Consider the following 21,348-nt stretch of genomic DNA (forward strand, 5'->3'; position numbering starts at 1 on the left):
CAGTTTTGCCTGCTAGTCCAGATTGTAAACACACTAATGTAGGTGTTGGGGAAAGTAGGGTACAACTTGAAGGATGGCTGAGCTGATGCTGAGCTGATGCTGGGATGAGATGTGGAATCCTGAAGGGCCGGGATTGGAGAGTGAAGATAATGAGCTTGCACCTGGAGGTTTCCCTCTTCCGAAGACATTTCAGCAGATGGGGACTGGAGCACATCCATAGGGCATCTGGAGACAAAGAGGAGGTGAGAGAGGGAATCTAGATTTAGAAGTCACAAAGAAATAGTGGAAAATAACTGAGCTGGCCCCTGAAAATGGATGGGATGTGAAAATGAAGGAGAAAAATTTAACTAGTCCCTACTGAAAACAATACGTAAATTAGTCAGAGAATGTGCCTCAGAATCCAAATTGTGAAGAATCATAGGAAGTGCTTCTCAAAATAAAAGAAAATAAGCAAAGAAATGAATGGTTCTGTAAGCAGTAGGATTGAGAAGCAGGTTAAGCAATGTTAAAAGGATTCCCAACCAGCCTGGCACGTGGCACACTCCTGAAATCTCATGGGGAACATGGGGAACTGAGGCTCAAGTTTGAGCCCAGCCTGGGCAACTTGGCAAGACCCTGTCTCAAAATGAAAAGTGAAAAAGGCTGGGGGTGTACCTCAGGGTAAAGGCCCTGGGTTCAATCCCCAGCATTGAAAGGGGGTGGGGAGAGGAAGGAAAGAAGGAAGGGAAGAGAGTCAGGAGGAAGGGGGCAGGGGGGAGGGAGGGAGGGAAAAACAAAGTTTGAAACCTTTAATATATTAGTGTCTCATTTCCCAAACCTGTAGAGCCACTGAACTTTCTCAGAAGGAGCACTTTATAGGAAATGTATTTTACGTCATGGGTGCCCAACTTTTTGGACTGCCTGGGCCACATATACAATAAGTCATACAATTAGTTCATATAAATAACAACACTTTCTTAGTTTTATATTTTAACTTATTACATTACAAAGCAAGCCTGTTTAATAATCAAATAAGAAAACTTACATATCTCTTTAATAATAATAAATGCCTTTCTTCACAAGCACACACTTATAGGTACTTTGAAATATCATTTGCAATTCCACAGCATTCTGTTGTCACCTGAAGAGTCCAGGATGGAACACACACAAGGAAGTCATTAAAAATATCACGGAAAATCCCATAGTGATATTAAAAGCTTGCATTCTTGTGGGGCTGCATTCCTAGCTGTCCAGGGCCACCTGTGCCCTTGGGCTAAGGATTGGACACAGCTGTTGCACACACTGTCCTGCTGGGGAACACTGGACCATCTTCGGGCTGACCATTTAGAATGGTCACACCTTTTAGTGGGCAGCCTGGAGTGACAAGGCAAAATCTAACAGAAGTTTGAAGTGGGAAGGGTGAAATGTATGCATTTGCATTTGGTAGGATTGGAAGGTAGGATGTAGTGGGTAGGAATAATGCAAAGGGCATGGGAGCTGTGCAGACTGAGGTGAGGGGAAAGACTCGCTCCAGGTAGGGAGACCATCTGAGATGCGAAGCTGCTGGGCAAAAGCAAAATGATAAGACGGGGAGATTGAGCTGCCTGGGAAATAGTCAAGTGCAAACTTGAGAAATATTTTCAGAGAAGAAATTATGGGATTTGGTAATTGATTCGATTAAAAGAGAAAAGTCAGAGATAACACAGATGCTGGCTTGAGAGAGGAAGAAAGATACACAGAAGAATGGAACAAAACCTTAACAGTATTGTGGCTAAAGTACTTCCCAGGGACTACTGGATTTCCAGAAAACAGACTGAAACTTTGAGAACACAGTCATAAGTCTTCAAATGACTTCAGTTAAGTGGCCCAAGACTAGGTTTTTTATTTTAAACACTGATCTAAATTTATAAAATTGTGTCCAGTCTTCAAGTGATCAAAAAACAAGCTCCAACCTTATAATTGGAAAAGATGTTAACCAAGCTGAAATGAGTTTTTTTAAATCTCAAATTATTCAGTGAAACAAGCAGTTCTGTGCTCACCTTCATCAAAAGGCCCTACCTTAAATCTTGCATTTACAGTTTCATGTTCTGCAATAAGCTAGAAATCTCACCTTTTCAAATTCTAAGCAGAAAATAGTTCTAGATTTATTTACTTTCTCCCCAAATGTGTTAATGCCCAGAGCTCTGACAACCACACAACCATTGTTTTGCAAAAGTAAAAGAGTCCTGTGAAAACACACAGATGCCTACCTGTCTTTTCCTTAAAAAAAAATTTTAAAAAGAACTCATGTGCTTTGTTTTTTTCCAGGTGACATTTACGAAGAGGAAGTTCGGGCTGATGAAGAAGGCTTACGAGCTGAGCGTGCTGTGTGACTGCGAGATCGCACTCATCATCTTCAACAGCACCAACAAGCTGTTCCAGTACGCCAGCACCGACATGGACAAGGTGCTGCTCAAGTACACGGAGTACAACGAGCCGCACGAGAGCCGGACAAACTCGGACATCGTGGAGGTGAGCTTCTGTGGGGAGCCCCAGGCTTGGCAGAGCCCCCGGTAAACACGTGTGCACCTTCGTTTTCCTAAGATGCTCACCGTCCCCAGGGAAACCTGGAGTGCATCACCTCAGCTGCTCCTCCACTCACCCCTCCCTCCCCAGAATCCAAGTCAAAGTGATAAAATGACAGGGCCGTGTACGATCTAGCCCTTGCGAGAAATCAGGTTCCAGGTCAGATTAATTGTTTTGGTCTTCATGAGTGGGCACTGTGCAGCCCTGTGCAGCATCAGGACACCAGAGGTGGGAACTGTGGCCAGGAACATCTGAGCCCATTTTAGATGGCTGTGTTGTAAACAGTTTCCCAGCGTAGCCTAAGTATATTTAAAAATGAATTCACTCCAGTTTTTCACTTAATGTGTCTTCTTTCTGATTCATTCTTTCACATGCATTCTTGCTGGAAACATAAAGAGGATTATTTTCCCAAAATGTTTTTTTCCTAAAAATTACATCATTGTGTATAGCACGGAAATCTGTTATGGGGAGTCAGAAATGGCTAAAAATGAATTTCTAAATGTTAGCTCAGTATTACATCCAAGTCAGATTTAAAACATTGGTTGGGACAAAAATAAGCATCATGTTAAAACTCGAGAGTGTTTAGATTCATTAGCCTGGGTAACACGCCATACAGTTAGGGTTGATACTTTTTAAACGCTTGGCGTGCGAATTGCAGTTAAGTGCTGTTGCCTTGTAGTCGCCTTCAGGAGCAGTGACCGCTAAGCCGGAACGGAAGAGGTATAAGGAGCATGGTTTCCATCTGCCTGTTTGCCTTACCTATTTGTCCACTTTTGGTTTCCTAACTTGTGCCTGCTTTCCCAGAACTGAAAGAAAATAAATATTCCAGTTCTCTGTCCTCAGAGTCAGTGTACCAGAGCACAAATCATTCTTGCTGTTATTTAGACAGTTTCAGTCTTATAAAAGAACCTAGTGCTAATTCTGGTGAAATTAATATACCTCCCACACCCATCTCCCTTTTATACTTACCTGTTATAATTGTCTAAGACTAATTTTCCTTTCCTTGCTTTTATTTGAAAGTTTTTCAAAAGTGTTGAACAGATTTATTTATTTATTCATTTTTCATTCATTCATTCATTTCCTAACAGGGCCAATCATATTACTCTAGTGAAACAGAAGTAAATAAGTTGACCTACTGTGGTATGTGCTTAAAATACTGGGCGCATTATATTAATTTTTCATTAACTACTGATTTGAATTGCATGCTCGCCTTTACCTTAAAATTTAGGATTGGTCCTCAGTTTTGCCTGAATTTAGAGGGTTTTTTTTTATTCACACATACCTATAAAAGTGAAAATACATAAACATGAAGCGGAACAGAACTAGCTGGCTGTCACCTGTGATAAGTGCTCTTGTGTGTAGGAGTGGGTGTGTACACTCACATATTTAACGTGTTCCCAAATCAAAACAATTTCATACTCAAAACTCCATCTTCTTACTAAAGCAACAAAATTTTCAGGTTAAACAAATTTGAGCTGGAACTTGTCGTTAGACTTGAACTCAACAGGGATATGAAATGCAGGAGAATCATACTGAACCAATTGAAAAATGTGTTGACTTTTAAAATTTGTTTTTCTAAATGAGTTTAAAATCCAGAAAATTCATCTTCTCGGGGTTTTTCTAAGGGATAGCATATGGCATAAATATGACTTAAAATTTCACATACTCTATGAGGGTTTTGTTTTTGTTTTTTGGTACTGGGGATAGAATCCAAGGCTGTCACTCTAAGCTACCTAGCCGGCCCTTTTGATTTTTTTATTTTGAAACACAGTCTAGCTAAGTTGCCCATGCTGGGTTCAAACTGTGATGCTCCTCCCTCAGCCTGCGGGAGGGCTGGGATTAGAAGCGAGGACGACATCACGCCTAGCTTGTATGAGATTTTCATGTTCTTAGGTGGCTATCTGACAGTCGGACTTCTTTAAAGACTTGAGAAAAACTGCTAGATAAAGACCAAGAGATCTTCCGTTTGAATATTTGTCTTGCTGTGCCCTGCTGTATGGCAAATTAGCCACCTCTGCAGGCTGAAGTTTTCTCATCTCAAAGCTGAAGGGGGTTAAAGAGTATAGCTCAGTGGTTGTACTTCTGCTTAGCATGCACAAGGCTCAGGACACATTCCCCAGTAGAAAGAAAGAAGGGGGAAAGGGAGAGAGGGATGAAGGGAAGGTGGAAGAAGGGATGGGGAGGAAGCGAGGGGGAAAAGAAGGGAGGAACTGAACTTGAAAATCCTTTGCAACATTTTACAATTTTTAGAAGCGGTACTTTCAAAAAGAGAGTGAAGCAGTAGGTCTATTTTCTTGCATTTTAAGATCAGTGAATTAAAGCTCTGAATCTCTCAAAGTAACATTCTGAGGCTCTTTGGCCCAATCTAGAGACTGGATTCTTCAGGGGTTTTGGGGGTGAACATAACATGTAAATCTACCACGTTGTGAGTCCATCCTGCTCAGAGACCTGAACCGCACATCTGTCCCATAGTTGACATTTCCACATTTCAGGAGCAGAAGTAGAGATGATGGAGAGAGAAGTAAGGTGGTTCCTCTCAGCTTGGTGAAATTCTACATCACCCTCACATGGGGTGTTTTTCAAAGTGCAGAGCATTGAAATCTCTGAAAGGATGTTTGAAATTCTTGGTGAAGAAGAAAGGATTTGGGTGGAAAACTGCATTTATGACATGTTCTCGAGTCACTCTTAGCTACATTACTTATGAAGTCTCTGCAGCACCAAGACATGATTTTCGGTGGGTTCTGAGCACCTACGATCCAAAAGAGAGGGACTGGAGAGGCAGGTGCTTAGACTGGACCCAACACAAAGTTGAAAGTTGAGATAGTTTTACTACTCCTGGGTAAAATTTCAAATCCTATTTATTTTAATTTAATGGAATACATTTAACTGAGTAAGTTTAATGAGGAACATAATATGTTTCATGAAGGGTCATTAGTTTTATATTTCCCAATTGGACCATTACCTCTCTCCCTTAACCTTCTAAAAACAGTTTACTCACAACTAGAAAAGGTTGGGAAGAGAGAGAAATAATATGATTTCCAGCATTTAGACTGAAATACAAATTTCTGGGCCATATCAGAGTAGTGTTTTAGGGTCAAAGGAAATTGTGCTGTGTGTGGGTGTTGAAAAGATTCTTCCTTTTTAGCCAAAAAAAAAAGCTCTGCGTAATTATCATGCCTTTGCTTGATAATTAGCACTACTGTTACAATGCCTCAGACTCACAAAGCCTTAAAAGACTGACTGAGACAGGTTTTTTTATTATTATTATAATGCAACTTGAATATCTGTTTAGGTACAATATATAAATATGCCAGATTTAGTAAATGTGTTAAAATTTTAATCCATTGGTTAAAAAATAAAAAGTTATTGCATTAAAAGTACTTCCTTTGAAAAAAATCCATTTGACTTAACTCTGTGACACATACACTCATTATCTACCCAAAATGCTCTCTTAGGGGGCTGCTGAAATTCAGCGGAGATTCTAGATTTCAGGTGGTGTGATGGTGATATGAAAGAGCTGCCCCTTTCTAGTTTCCAACTGTCTAGCTCCACTCCTCCTTCTCTGACAACCTAAGAGAGAACAAACCTTTGTGTTTTCAGTGGGGCTATGTTCCCAGCAGAGGGTGGGGTTGTGGAGCACTTTGGGAGGAACCAAAGAATGCAGATCCTACAGGACTCTTTGGCAGCCTGGGGCTTCACCGAGCAGTGATTTAACAAGCAGCAGCTCTTGCTCACGCTGTGTGGTGGATGCTGAAACATCAGAAGACAAGCATTGTTGTTAAGCATATACAGCATACATCAGAAATCAGCTAGGAGCACTTGCAGAGCGGAGGAGCCGGAGCCTGATTAGTGCAGGACAAGGTGCTAGCATGAAGGTGGAGGTTAAACAATCCAGCAGAACTTTCACGCAGCTCATGTGCTCTAGCAGAGCACTGCAGGGGACCTGCTGAAGGACAGAAGCCCTAGAGAGGTTGTCTCCCTACCCACCACATGCTTTCAAAGAAGGTAACCTCGTGGGAATACCTCTGAGGTCCTGAGCAGCCAGGCACCTTTCCCTGCCTCCAGGACTCGGTGATTGTACAGAGTGCTCATTCAGTCCGGGCCAGGAGTCCAGTGATTACGTGTGGAAGGCAAGAAAAACACAACATGAAGATGAGTGTAACTCCTGCAAAAGAACCTGTGCATCCCATCTGTCTCTATAAAGAATGATTGGCTTTTATTTTTAAATTCAAGAATAGGATAGGACCGTGTGTGTGCTTGTGAGAGTGTGTGTGTGTGAGAGAGATGATATTTACAATATCTGAATGATATTTAAAATATATTTATATATCATGATATTTTAAATATGATATTTATATATCATGAAATTTACAATAGCTGAAATTTTGTTTTCTGTCATCTGCATCCTGCTTGGATTCAGAGACATCTAAGACAAAATGTTTCCTTGCACAGCAATAGTTAAAACCTAAAGTTGGACTTAAAAGGCCTTAAAATAGCTTGTAACCTTTGTTGCTTCACGATGCTCCCGGAGGTTATCAGCACACTAACTGCCCTCGCACATGGGTTGGTAAAAATTAGTGCGTGCTCTCTTTGTCGAAAAGCAAAGACAGCACATCAAGGAATTTGACTTCTGTACAAATTCGGCATTACAAAATTTGGAAATGCATGTAAATTAGTGAAAATAGATGTTTTACTTAAGCTTTCATTATACCAATTAAATAGATTCCAGTGATATAATTATAAAAATATAGATATATGAAATTATTCCTGTGTGTGCTGTATAAATGTGTATTACACTCAGATGCTTTCTTAGGAGAGGAAAAAAAAGCACATTTGCTTACTTGTTTAGTCATTTGTGGATTTTCATTCTTTCAATCATTCACCAGACAAAGATTTGTTGAATTCCTGCCGTGTGCTGCATGCACAGACTGCCTGGAGATACAAACAGAACCAAGGTGTCTCAAGGACTCTAGGGGTCAAGGTGCCTTCCAAGGCCACACGTGACCTGCCTCCATCCAGCTCCGACTCCCACCCTGTACCGGGCATGCTTAACATACGTTTGTCCTACAGCTTCTCCCAGCACGCTTCATTTTGTCTTCCCTTTTTTTTTTTTTTTCCCTGACTTGGCTTCTAGACCTTTCATTCAAGTTGAGTCATAGTTAATACCTTCAGGAAAGAATCTCTGAAGTCCCTCTCCAGTATTAGGTGATTTCCCTATGTTCCAGCCATAATGGGTTATATTTTCCCCATGGGGCATTAGGAAGGTTATTATTCACTTGCCAGTTCCACCCTAGATCTTGTAGACTGTACACATTTTTCTTAGCCTCACATCCACAGGGCTTAACGTGAGGTCCTGAGAGCAGTCCTCAGGATGTATTTACCAGGATAAACAATCAGGGGAGACACAGACACATGACCAAGTGATTATCAGTCACTCAGCGTATGCAAAAATGTTTTGGTAGGTCCAGTGACAGTTCATTAAAATTTGATAGTTTATCAAAGTACTATCTGAAAAACATTCAAATAATCTAGATTTGTGTTCTCCAGTATAGCAAGCAAGGAACACACAAAGTGGCTATTCACTTTTAAATGAATTAGAATGCAGTAAAATATCCAGTTAAGTTTCTCAGTTAGCCTGACCCCATTTCATGCATTCAAGAGCTACAGGTGATCAGAAAAGGCGAAGATTGGTCATTTTGAAAGTTCTGTGAGATGGTACAGACTAGACTGAAGTGTGAAGAAAGAGACATTTCAACTACTTGTGTTCTCAAATTAACACCTAACTTTAATTCTTCAATTAATCTGGATTTTCTTCCTCAATACGAAATTTGAAGAGTACATTTCAGAAGTGAAGAATTGTGTAGCCATGCGATTGTTAAATCCAAAGTACACTTGTTCACTGAGAGAGACACCAATTTTCAACTGAACACTTACTCTGAAACTAAAAGCACGTCTTACCCGTAACCCAGTAAGCACAGAGTCACTCAGTAAACGCACTAGCTGGTTAGGAAACACGTGTGAAATGTCCGGGCTTCAGGGTCCCTTAACCATGTGAGAGGGGTACCGTGTGCTGCTGTATATAGTCTTTTAACTTGAAGCTTGGGAACAGAAAGATTATGGTTCTTTCTTGTTACTATTTTAAATTGGCTTGAAGCCACATTAGGCCAGTATTTAGATATTTTCAGAGAGTCTTTCTCTTATGAAAGAATTTAGAGAAATAATATTCTTAATGTACATTAGAATCCTTCTTAGATCTACCATAAAACATAATTGAAACAGTTTTTATTTTCAGTGACTCAGTAAGCCTGCCTTGTGTTCTTGTGTTCTGTTTACAAAGAATATAATTGCTTTTCAATAAATTGCTTGAAAAGTTAAAAAAGTAATAGTATAGTATGTAAAGATTTAAGCCTTCAGTGTTCAGGCTTGCAAAATTAGTGTTAAAAATTTTTTTTTCCAAAAGCCTTTGCATAAATTTCACTTTTAATGTATCTTTAAAAGACTCCGACTAGCAACCTATAACTCACATTTATATTTACTCACAAACTTCTAAAAGAGCAATGATACTAAAATTGTTTAAATGTATTAATATTTCCCATTACTCTATCACAGTGATTTTATATATCACATTTGAAGAGCCACTTCTTTTTAAAATAATGCTCTTATTTAATTTGTATATGTTTTGTAAACATCAAAAGCTTCTTCACAATTCATGTATCAAGAAAATAACTCTTGCTGGACAAATAGTAGCATGAATATTAGATTACTTCAGTTATTTGCACAAGCCAATAAAACAGTTTCCTCTCATCTCAGTTATTATATAGCTGTAATGGCTTTTAGACAGTACTATTAACACAGTCAACAGAGAACTATTTAATAATAGTAAGAGCAGAAAAGACAATAGATTTCAAAATACAGCCTTTTGTCAGTAAGAACTTTTTTGTCAGTATTAATCATTATGAACCTTTTAGAACTAGAGTAAAACAGAGTCCTCATATAGCCCCCAAACCCAGCAGTGAAAAGGGACAAATACTTAGCCTGCATGGGAATTGCCAATTTTCCATGATATTACAGATCTCATAGCATATGGAACCTGGTAGTAGCATATCTGAATCCAGGGATGCATAGTAGCCATTGACAGGCCCCAAGTAAAAGTAGCATTGGCTTTAAAAGGTATTGAATAAAACGTCAAGGAACAGAACATTTTTGCTTCCTAGGAATTTGTTATTGAATATATAGTGAGATATTCAGAAGTGGAGTTTTAAGAATAATTCTGAGTCCTACCCAGAGTTAGAATTAAAGATGATGGCTCTTCTCATCATATTACTTCAATTTCTTAACTTTATTGCTGGCTCTTGGGCTTTTTGTTTTGTTTTTATTTGTTGTTTGCTTTTTTAAAAATTACAAATTTCTTTCCCTTCCCTGAAGGATGTGAGAGCGGTACATTGTAGACATTTAATATATATCAACTAGTTGGTGACCATTATAGTATAAATATAATTCTAAAATTTAGAGGTTTTTCTTTGTATTGTTGAGGTCAGACACATTATAATAATAGAAGTGAGAATCTTTCAGGTGAGCCATAGGAGAATAAATGTTATTATGCTATCAGGAAAAAAAAGTATATTAAAAGGAAGCCAGGAAGAAATTTTGCTTGAGGTGTTAGCAGGAAGTAAAGGTCTTCCAGACCAATGTACTTGGAATCCTTTGAAGAGAGGCAATATCCAGGATTTGCCACACGGGATCAGTGGATCAAAATGCCTCCACCCCTGTCAAAAATCACAATTTGCCAGATTATTTCGGTAACTTGTGAATGAAACTTCATGTAGCAAGAATCTATTTTCCCCTTTCTAAACACTTATTTCCTTCAATATGAGGTTTGAAAGTCCATCTGTAGACCATTTCTTCTCTGTAGTTTTACTGAGGGTTTGACTCCTACCATAAAATAGATTCTTAGAAGCATACCATAAAACAGATTCTTAAAACTGAATATAATTCTTGAAAAAAGTGAATATAATTCTTGAAAGCAAGTGACTCAGGTTTTCTGGAAGTTTCATACAAGAGGCTCATCTTCTGGTGCTGATGGCCCGGTCCCTCCTCTGTTAGTACCTGTCACTGCCCAGTGGTTGCCTGGGGCACAGGTTGAGGAAGGTAAGTCCAAAGTCCTGACTTAGTGGAGTGGAAATGCATGCTTGTGATTGGGTGGGGTGCATGCTATAAGCAGAGAAGGCTGCTTGCAGCTGTACCTTCTTCATTACCCTCATGGTCAAAAAATCCCTAGGAGATTCTGGAAAAGACTTGATAAAATTCAGTCATCTGAAAGACTATAATTAGGTAAATGATGCATGTGTGTGTATAAAACAGTAGATGGAGAGATTATACTATTGGAAGTACATAGCATTAACCAGTAGCTACTTGGTATTATTATCCAGTTATGTGTCTGCGTTGTTCATTGTATTCTGCTTTACCCAGAAATTTAGCCACCTGATAGAAGTTCTGAATAAGGAAAAAAAAATTCTGTCAATTATTTCTAAAGGTCATAAAGTTAATGACTAGCTGGGAGGTTAATTAGATTCTGAAAGCCTCTTCATATCAATTAAATCTCTTATCTTTATGTTTTAGTAAATAAACTCAGTAACAATTTAGAGCTCCTGTTCTAAGATAAGAAACACTATCAAAGTGAGCTGTATACTGTGTGTTTGGTTCATTCTCATTTCTGGAACAATACTATTACAAAAAAGTAGATATATGAATTGATGATAGCAAATCTTCCACTATTTCTGAATTACTTTATTTTTCAAAATAGCATGAAAATTATCCCTTCATTATAAACAAATGCTATCATTGTGATTGCAAGGAAACTGTTTTATAGAGAGAAAACTGAGGTTAGAGAGCTCTGATCTAAGAGCTCCTGGTCTAAGACCAACTCTACTCTGTACTTTTTAGTTCCAGAAGCCCAACCTGTTTCAAGCTTACTAGCTAATTTTTTCTCTTTTGTTTCTTTCTCTTTCGTTTCTTTCTCTTTTTTTCATATAGTTCTGAGAATTGTACCCAAGACCTTGCTCATGGTAGGCAGTTGCTCTACCACTGAGCTATATCCCCAGACCTAAGGAACACATCTATCAATAAATAATATATTTAGCAACAATGTTATGACAGTTATAAACAGAGTCATTTCTGTCATGTGAATTCTCCTTGGATAATAGAAGCAAATTTCAGTTGCAATGCAGTTGGTCTGCAGGAAAACTTCAGTTGCTCCATCTCACTAGCCGCACTTCCAGGTTGTCCCTCTGTGACTCTGTGGCTCTCCTATGGAACTGTCCCTCATCAAAGAACCTTCTTCATGTTGAATGATACATGGTGAAGCTGGAAGATCTAGCCCTCTGGTTCACAGAAGTAATTAATTTGATAGTTGAAGGACACAACCTACTAAAGTGCTCATAAACTGGAGCTCTGGCATCTGACTTTCCTGCCATGGCATTTACTGCAGCCTTCTGTGCCCAGGGGGAGAAACCAGTCAGAAAGCTGAGTCACTCAGGCAGCCTTTCCTCTGAGGTACAGAATATTTGTTAAGGTAAATGTGATTGTATGGAGTAAGATGAAAGGATGCAGGCAGCTCTGAGCCCAGAATTATCCTCAGGAAGAAGAGAGAATAGAGAAGGGAAAGGAAAGAAGAGGGGTCAGGAATTAGAAAACAAGCCACGTCTGCTGCCATCTTTTCCAGCATGGGAAAAAAGCGTGCAGGTTCACAGTTTCTCCTGATTTTTCTGAGTTAGGTATTTGTGCAATTTTATCTTCATCCGTGTTCCATGATTGATTCTCCCTAGCTGTGGTTGTTCTGGATTAATTTCGTGTGGGGGAAAAGAAAGGTGCACAGTAATTTTTCTGAAGAGTGTTATGGAAACATTCATATGCAAGTTCCCCTTTGAAATTTTACTTTTAGGAAACAGAACTTCAAAAGCCCACAAAAGTGGAGGAAAGGTAGAGATTTTAAATTAAGTTCTAGTTACAGAAATATCACACACTCATTCTCCGTTCCTCCCTGGAGTTAGTCTTGTCGACCTTGAGTTCCTTCACAGATATCATTGCAACTTGTAAAAGATACCAGGGCCCATTTTAAACTGTTAATTTATAAAAGTTGGTTTTATTTCCAAAGTCAAGGGAAAAGTTCAGGGTAGAAAAAATGCTAACCAAAAGAGAGTGAAGTACATATAAGAATATGTGTGATTATGTAACATTTTGTACTCAGTATATCATCTAATTAGAAAAGATAGCATTTTTGTAAACAACTAAAGCATTTTTTCCTAAATTAAGATATAACAAGTGGATAAACTGATTTCCTCTTCCACATGCATTTATGAAATGTATTACAAGGCATTGTGCTCAGGGTCCTGGGAAATACAGTGATTTTGACATGTTCCCTGACCCTCGGACCAAGAGTCCAGAATTAATAAAACATACACAGCATTTGTTTTTTCAATCAGCAGATATTGATGGATAAGACCATGTGCCAAGCCTTGTGCTAACTACTAATGCTGCATCTGTGGCTACAATACCCAAGGATCAAACTCTAACTAGACATAGACGAAATGCAGTATACAAGGGAAGGCAAAAGAGCTGGAGCCCTGGAAACATCTCATAGTAAATCTTAGAGGACAGCATGACCTTGAATGATAAGCAGAGTAGGTTGGTATGCTAAGCCAGTCTGCTAGCCATTTGTTCCCATTTAAATTAAAAGTTGGACTGATAAATGTTATGCTGTATAGACAGTATATAAATGTGAAATGCATACATATAATACTAATAAATAGATATTAAGTGCATACACACAGAATTACATGGGAGTATGAATATATAACAGCCTTTACTTGGGTTACCCATTGGCACTGGTCTTTTAAATATATAATTTCTCTGTAAACAGATGGTTATAAGTTTTAGAAATTCCATAGAATACAAATGTTAGAAAAATGAAGTGAATATAACTGCCTTTAAGTTTGATAAAAGGTTCGACCTTAGAGTTGCATCCCACTTCATTGATTTAACTTTGCAGATGAGGAATTCTTTCCCCCTTATAAATTCTAAAACATGTTAGACATCTGGCTGAGAGGCTGGAAAATTGTTACATATCTATGTAACATTCTTATAACCTAATCGGTCTTCAACTTTTCTTGCAGTTTAATCATTGGAGAATGTTCTTTGTTTTTGTAGTCACTGTTTCACATAGTAACAGCTTGTTGTATTTTGGTCTGTTTGCCAGAGGGTAGGTTTATTTTTAAAACCCTGAACTCTGAATTTTTCTTTATTTTTCCAAGATTGAAAGCAGCTGAAATGCCTGGAGTTACAGGTTGAAGGCTGCTTTACAATATGTAGAGAGAACCTTCCTTTCCCTCCTCCCTTTGTGCTGTTTTTTTTTTAAAAAAAAATTTTTTCCCTAACAAATGTCTTCTAACTGGCAGTTGTCTAAAAATAGAAAACTGCTTAACTAAAAATAGCCTGGCTCTCAGTCGTGCCAAGGAAAATGGAGAGGAATAGGCGTGGAATAGAAGGCTGAGTAATCCAGTCCTATTCATTCAGAGAAACCTTTGAGAATGTGGCCGATGATAAAGTGCCCTCCAAAAACCACAGTCCTGACTCTCTTCAGACTTCTAGGTGCCAATAAATATTTCAGCCCCTGATACTTTTTCCCCCCTCGTAGGTTGTAAACATTTTCTGAAAGACAAGGCTTTGTTTCACAAGACCTGACACACTGCCACAAATAACTTTTTTAAACTCTTAAAAATTCATAATTGGGAGATGCATTTTTAAAAAGCATGTTAAAATGGAAATGTTGAAAAATAATGTACATCATGTAATAATTAAGAACAAACTGTTACAATAAAAAACCTACTTATTGCTCACAATTAAACTCAAAACTTTAAAGAGTTCTCCAGAGAGAAAATTATTTCTGTGACTCATTTTCAGCTGAGAGCCGCTGAGTCACTAGGTTAGCTCCCTGAGATATGAAATGCTCTTGCTGGGGAGGTATCCCTTTGATATATCAAAATTAAGTCTTTCTTACAATTTTTACCCAAGTAGATTTTTACTTTCCTTTTTTAAAAATGGAGTAGAAATTACTTTGAAAAATACATTTAGAGTAGAGGTGGCTTTCAGTTTCGAGAAATGGAATTCTGAGTAAGACATAAAAAATATACAGAGGCTGGTTTTGCAATGATAATGCTTCTTTTTTTCCATTTTGCTTTGCTTAAGTAATCTGAATAAGCAGGTCACACACAGCAACAGGGTGGGGAAAGTCAGCACAGTTCACCGGGTTATGTGTGCCTGAGCATTGTTGTGTGCAGTTCCTGTAATGGTGCTGCTGATAAGACTCTGGAGACAAAGGATGGTAATTGATGAAAAGAGGCGTAAATCTTTGGAAGAAGAATCAAGGCCCATGTATCTGTGGACATGGACTCTTCTGGTCTCCTTCCGCCTTGTAAAGTATTTTGCCGGCTCGCATGCTGGCCCCCTACTGCTCTTTGTAATGGAAGCAGACCACAAGTGATTCCTTTATGCAGCATACAGGGTGTAATTGTGCCTGTGTGGTGTATTAGTAATTACCAAGCTGAATTCCCGTATTGTATCTTTACTGCAGGCATGGAAAAATAGGACACACAATCCTGCAGAACCATTTTCAACCTAGATAGTGAGCTACTGAAAGCTGTATTCCATGGACAAAGCCTTTTATGGGTGTACTTTTTAAACAAAATTTTCATTGTTGAGTCATTTGTGCTCTGCAGAATAAATTCGGTTTTGGAAATGATTATCATTGCTGCTAATTATTTGTTTCTGACTTTTCAGTAAACCTTTGTAATATGGAAAGCTTTAGCTCTTTTTTAATTGTTGAAATAAAAAATTTAATTTTGGCACATACTATACCGATATGAGCTAGTAACAGTGCTAGACCATCTTACAGAGAGAATAGTGCATAGATTATAGTAGATTGTGTAACGTTCATAAACATATTAAATAGTATAATTATTTTAGGGGGATTTTTACTTTAAAGAGTGATATTTTCATATATAATGTATCGATCTTGGCTCAAGCGTTGTTAAACTTTAGAAAAAGCTGACAACAAAATTTTGTTACAGTAAACAGACATAAATTATTAATTTCTTTGCTATAAAATTTGCATCCATCCTTTATGTATTATGTAACTGATATTGATCTGACTACCTCCTAATCTTTGGGAATTTGAAATGTTGACAGTATTATTTATCTGTAATCGAAACCAAAATAAGGCAAGTAGTTTGGTTTAAATAAGAGAAAATGTACTTATTCTTTGCACCAAATGCTTATCATGACAATCACATGGCCATTTCATTAGTTTTAATAATGCAGTTAGATTTATTTTATGAATTATCACTTGATGCCTGGAAGGTTTATATTCTCTTTTTACCATCAAATCTAAAAATGACCAATCCTCCTACCACCGCACCAGCTCTCAACATGTGTATTTTTTAAACTTCCATTTTTACCTGTAGACATTTTTATTCAAGCAACAATTGATTAGATTTCTAGGATGGACAGAACTCTGTGGCAATGCCAGGAGAGATGTAAGATTGGAAGATGTACTCTGTGACCTCACTGCATGTAGAGTCTAGCTAAGGTAGAAACTAGACATGGGAATAACAAACAAAACAACCTAGTAGCGCTGAGGTATCCGGTGGAGGCAGCTTGGTGTACTCCTGGTAGCGTTGCTTCTGGAAATAGACTGCCTGAGTTCTTAGCCCGCTGTTTGACTAGTTGTGTGTATGTCCCTGGGCAAATTGCTTAACTCTCTGTCCTAACTTCCTCATTTGCAAATAGGGTTAATAATAGTGTTGTGTTCATGATCACTATGAGAAATGAATAAACCTTCGTAAAGTGCTTAGAACAAGGTCTAGTGTCCATAGTAAGGTTTATGGTCAATGGGAGTAGCGAAGATGGTGATATAACACATATACTCAAGAAATAACTGCCAGGACACTGAATTTTTGTGGGGTTTTTTTGGTACCGGGGATTGAACTCAGGTCCTTGCGCTTGCGCAAAGACACTGAATATTTTGAAAGACAGCCCTGATTGGTAGTCAATTTTAGGCTCAAAAATGTCAAATTCAGAAAGATGGATATGAATTGAGGAAGAGGATGTGGCCAGACTTTTCAAAAGACCAGTTTTGTGAAGAGTCACAAGAAAGGGCATAAAAAAATGCTAATTTGATATGAATGGAGTATTCACATTAGAGGAAGGGAAAGAAGAAAGGTGGTAAGGTAAATGAGGAAGAGGAGACAGGTAAATCAAGAGCTCTCCGTGTTTGGGGTAGAATTAAGTGTAATAAAATAAGTATGAGAGTTAGTGTGGTCTCAGGCAGAATAGCAGGACAACTACTTCTTAAGGAGGGTCCTACTAGAAAATGAAACTATCTCTAAATAGAAACAGGAGAATTATAAAAAGTGGTGGTGCCAGAATATTTCAATTTTTGTGACTATTTGTACATGTATGTGCTAGAAAACCTAAAACCTTTCACCACACATAGTATATTTAACCCTTTTGATCCATCCCTGTAAACATCTATGATTATAAAACAAGTTGTTTTTGAAATATGCATGTAATGTTAGTTTACACTCCTAATGCATTTCTCTGACTGAGGACAACTTATCATAGATGGCACATTTTTAAAAAACCAAATTTTAGAGACCAGAAGCAGTGTATTTTAAACCATATAAGCTTCTGTAGATTAAATTGAAGATGAAATCAAAACAAATGAACTTAGAAGTTTCTAATAAAGTATGTATAGTTTTAGTGACCACACGATCAGACCTGCATTCTAGATATAGTACATACTACCAAATATAAAAACTCAGTCTTCCTAGGTGAATAGATGATAAGTTACCCTATAACCTAAAAGCCCAGCTTTGTCACTGTCAGACAGTATATTGTTAGAGAGAGGACAGACACAAGTTAGGATTTCTTTGTTGGTTTTTTTTGTTTTTTGGGTTTTTTTGGTACTGGGGATCGAACTCGGGTCCTTGTGCTTGCGAGGCAGGTGCTGGAACCACTGAGCTAAATGCCCGGCCCACAAGTTAGGATTTCTACAGCTTTCTTTTTCTTCATTTTTAAAATGTATTAGTACATGTTTGTAGTACATAATGTTTACAGTCTTTGGGGGAACTGGTACCTGGACATAGCACATCTTAATTCCTTTCTCCTCCCTTTTCCCTCCTCCTTCCCTCCTCTCTTAGTCCCCTGCCCTTTTGAGGAAGATCTAGTTCCATACTTCCTATTAGCTATCTTTTATTTTGCTCCTCGTTTATACTTTGGGTTTGTTACATAAGAGAAACCATACAGTGTTTAAGCTCGTGTGTCTGATTTATTTCACTTAGTATGATTCTACTACTTCCATGAACTCTGTGATCTTGGGCAAGTTTCTGAACCACCACTGAAATGCAACTTTGTAAGTGGCACAATACGGATAGTAAGTCTCACATTTGGTCTTTTTGTAAGGATTAACTTGCATAATATACACATACAGCCTTTAGCACATGTTGGGCGCAGGATGTTCATACACCTGTTATTTCCTTTCCTGCTGCTCCTTACTGAATATGTAAATTTAGGCAAAAATTTGATCCTTTTATTCCAATTTACATGCACACACCTTTTGGACACTGGAATCTTCACCATGCTTTGCACTTATATAAAAAGTCATTCTGTAAATTATTAATTAGAATGACATGTGAAACTATTTCTTGTATAATAGAGTTATGGACTCTTCGAGCTAGAAGTTCCTCACCATACAGATTCTAAAACAAGGGAAAAGGTAGAGAAAGGAAAGAACTAGGTGACAAAGGAATTCTATTAAGTAATGTCAAAACAGAGTTGAAAAAATAGAACCTTGTCAGACAGAGGGACTCCCCAAGTTCTACTGGTGAACTCTGGTAGATAGAGTAAGAATATAATTGATTCCCTGGTGCCCCCTTTGAACTACTATTCATCCAGGGAAAAGCCAAGGAGAGAGAGAGAGTGGGGGGGGGGGAGAAATGAAGGAGACAGGGTGGCAAGCCAGGAGGCAGGAGGTTGACTGAGATTTTTAAGACAATAAAAATAATTAACAAAGCTAGGACAAGAATGTCCGTATGCAGTCAGTTCCTTTTCACACACACACACACACACACACACACACACAAACACACAAGTAAATAATGGCTTTCATTAAAACACTAGCCAGTCAAGAGTGTTTAGTGTGATGATGTTGTTAACAATAAAAATATCTACCCATCTTGCATGGCCTCTAGTCTGAAACTTTAAGTATCTTTGCCCCACTGCCTCGGTAGGTATTTTGATGGCAGTAACTACTTACTCTTGGAAGTGTGCCAGGCCCATGCTAATGTATTACATACTTGGCTGAGTTCCAGGTGAACAGGTGTTTTGAATATTCCAGTCACATACCCACAATGTATATCGCTACTGGGGAAAGGATATCATTTCTAAACCGCTGTTTGCTCTGCACCATGCCTGTTCCCCACTGTGAAGACTTAGCAGGATGAGCTGTAATGGCCAGAGATCCCCACTTTTGCTGATAAGAGGGGCCACCAACTCATGGTTCTCGACTCCACACCTGTTGTCAGGCTGCTGAGACCAGTGCACAAGCTGATCAGCCTTAGAAACACTGGGAAACATTTCAGCACTTTCCACAGTGGAGACTCTGTCAACACGAAAGATTTTCTTTATATTAGGAAAAAATGGTGGCAAATTATGATAGCAAATTGTTAAAAAATTTGTTATTTTATTAGAGACCACCACTCACCCTGCAAACATCCTACCGTAAAGCAACAGAACTTTCCTGGGGTCCTCATTACAAAACTGAAATATTTCCTTCTGCTGGAATAAAAGATAATGGGTATCTACCTCAAAATATACCTACCCAGAAATCATTCCAAACTTTTTTCAAAATTACCAGCTTTGTACTGTACACACAAACACACACACACAAGTGCATTCACAGGTGTGTGCAATTAATGCGAGAATAGTAGTTTCCAGCAGATGAATTCAGATACACAACTTCCATTTCACCCAACACAGCTTCCAGTGTCAGATCAACAAACATTCATTGATCTCTCTCCCTTTGGCTTGATCCATAAGGTAATGCAGTGGGATGAGGAGAGTTCCTGACTGGTCCAACCACCTGCCTTAACCTCGCCCTTCATCTCGGTATAGTCTGGATTCTTTTGATGATTAGTCTATAGCATGCATTACTTCATGGAAACAGGCTTTGAACCCTCCTCTGCTTCCTCTTTTAATGGTGCTGTTTCTCCTCATCTTTTAACAGTGATCTTTAAAAAGAAATGAGATCTACTCAGAATGATTGTGCTGGCTGTTTGAGGCATTGTGAAACTTTCGGGTGGTTAATATATGGTTAATATTATTTATGCATCAGAAAGTTGACTTAATTAAGTCCATATAAAAAGACAAAGATCATCACTGGAAGCTTCTTTTAAATGTTATTAAGTTCGATTTTGCAAAAATCCACTTTCCCATCTGAGCACCTTGGGTACTGGCCTGGCTGTGGGCAGCCTCCGGAGAAAACAGGGGGGCTCCTCCTGCAGGGACAGGGACGACTGTGGGTGGCATTTTCTCTGCTGAGTCAGGTCCTGCCAGCTGCACCCCAGGCTTCTCCCAGCAGTGTAGATTTTCTAACAAGATGCAAAACCGAGCCTCTGTGGTTCTTGAAGCTCTCTTGCAATTTTTCCCTTCTCCTTGGGACTGGGGGAAATTTTCACCTAAAAAGATCACATCCTGCTGCCTTCCTCATAACTAACTGTTGAACAAAACTGAGACGTTTAGCGTCCTTTCTCCTTCTTTTCCTGTCATCTGGCTTGTGAAGTGAAAGCCGCACCTTTACCTGCATCTTTTTTGAAAAGAAAGGAAAAGGAAGATTTTTATACACTCGTGATGTAATTTTTCCATGAGCCAACATCTTTACCCAGGGAGAAACCAATAGTCTCTCCAGGAAAGCATACAGTTTTCTCTTTTCTCCTGTCCTTTCAAAACACTATCTCATCGCTACCAACGTTTATATCTTTGTCTTCTGGGGTAAAGTGAGGAGCTGAGCAGTTAGCTTACTCTGGAGAGTATAGAAACCTAAATAAATAAATAAGCAGATATTTTCCTTAGTTAGAGACTTAAGGTTCTTGCTATCATTATTTTAATAATTGCAATAGATCTGTGCTTTGTTTTATCCAGAAAGTTATAGCCCAAGTGCTACTGGAGAGGTCTTCCTTCCTAGCCTGAGATATCTAGCAGCTAAAAAGCATTCAGCCCCTTTCCTTTCCTTAGCATCACATTTCCTTTTAACTAGGTAGGTAGTGTATAAATATTTTTGAAGGTACTTTCCCTTTCTATCCCTTGGACATTATAGTAAAATAACAGGAAATCATTTTAGATAAGATTACTCATCAAAAAGTGAACTGCATTACAAATATATCCCTTGATTTAAAAAATAAGATTTTGAGGTGTTTCATTGGGATACATCGACATAGTTGGGTAATCTTGAGAGGGGTACTGGGAATTGAACCAAGGGTCTTGTGCCTGCTAAGCGTGTGCTCTACCACTGAGCAACATCCCCAGCCCCCAGACAAGCTTTATGATTGGACAAGCTTGCGGGGGCAAATAGTCCAACAGTAAGTCAAAAAATAAAGCCCGGAGCGCATGAGTGGGTTCGTGAACTTGGTTCTACCTTGACCAACCCTGTGGACTTGACCAAGTTCCTGAACCATGTGGCTCCTCTTTCTCTTT

At 38.6% G+C, this 21,348-nt stretch overlaps 1 protein-coding gene across 34 annotated transcripts in view; it reads left to right on the forward strand.

The window, feature by feature from the left end:
- The window catches only part of Mef2c (myocyte enhancer factor 2C), a 162,328-nt gene that overhangs the window by 88,206 nt on the left and 52,774 nt on the right, over positions 1-21,348 (forward strand). For all 34 annotated transcript variants that reach the window (XM_087180971.1, XM_087180975.1, XM_021255751.2 and 31 more), the window contains one exon: positions 2,287-2,490. In XM_087180971.1, the coding sequence (XP_087037097.1) occupies positions 2,287-2,490 (204 nt within the window). The remainder of the gene's footprint in view (positions 1-2,286; positions 2,491-21,348) is intronic.

This window comes from Heterocephalus glaber, unplaced genomic scaffold (assembly GCF_053883595.1).
Source record: "Heterocephalus glaber isolate CG9 unplaced genomic scaffold, H.glaber_assembly_v1.0 deba00001465, whole genome shotgun sequence".
NCBI classification, from domain to species: Eukaryota; Metazoa; Chordata; class Mammalia; order Rodentia; family Bathyergidae; genus Heterocephalus; species Heterocephalus glaber.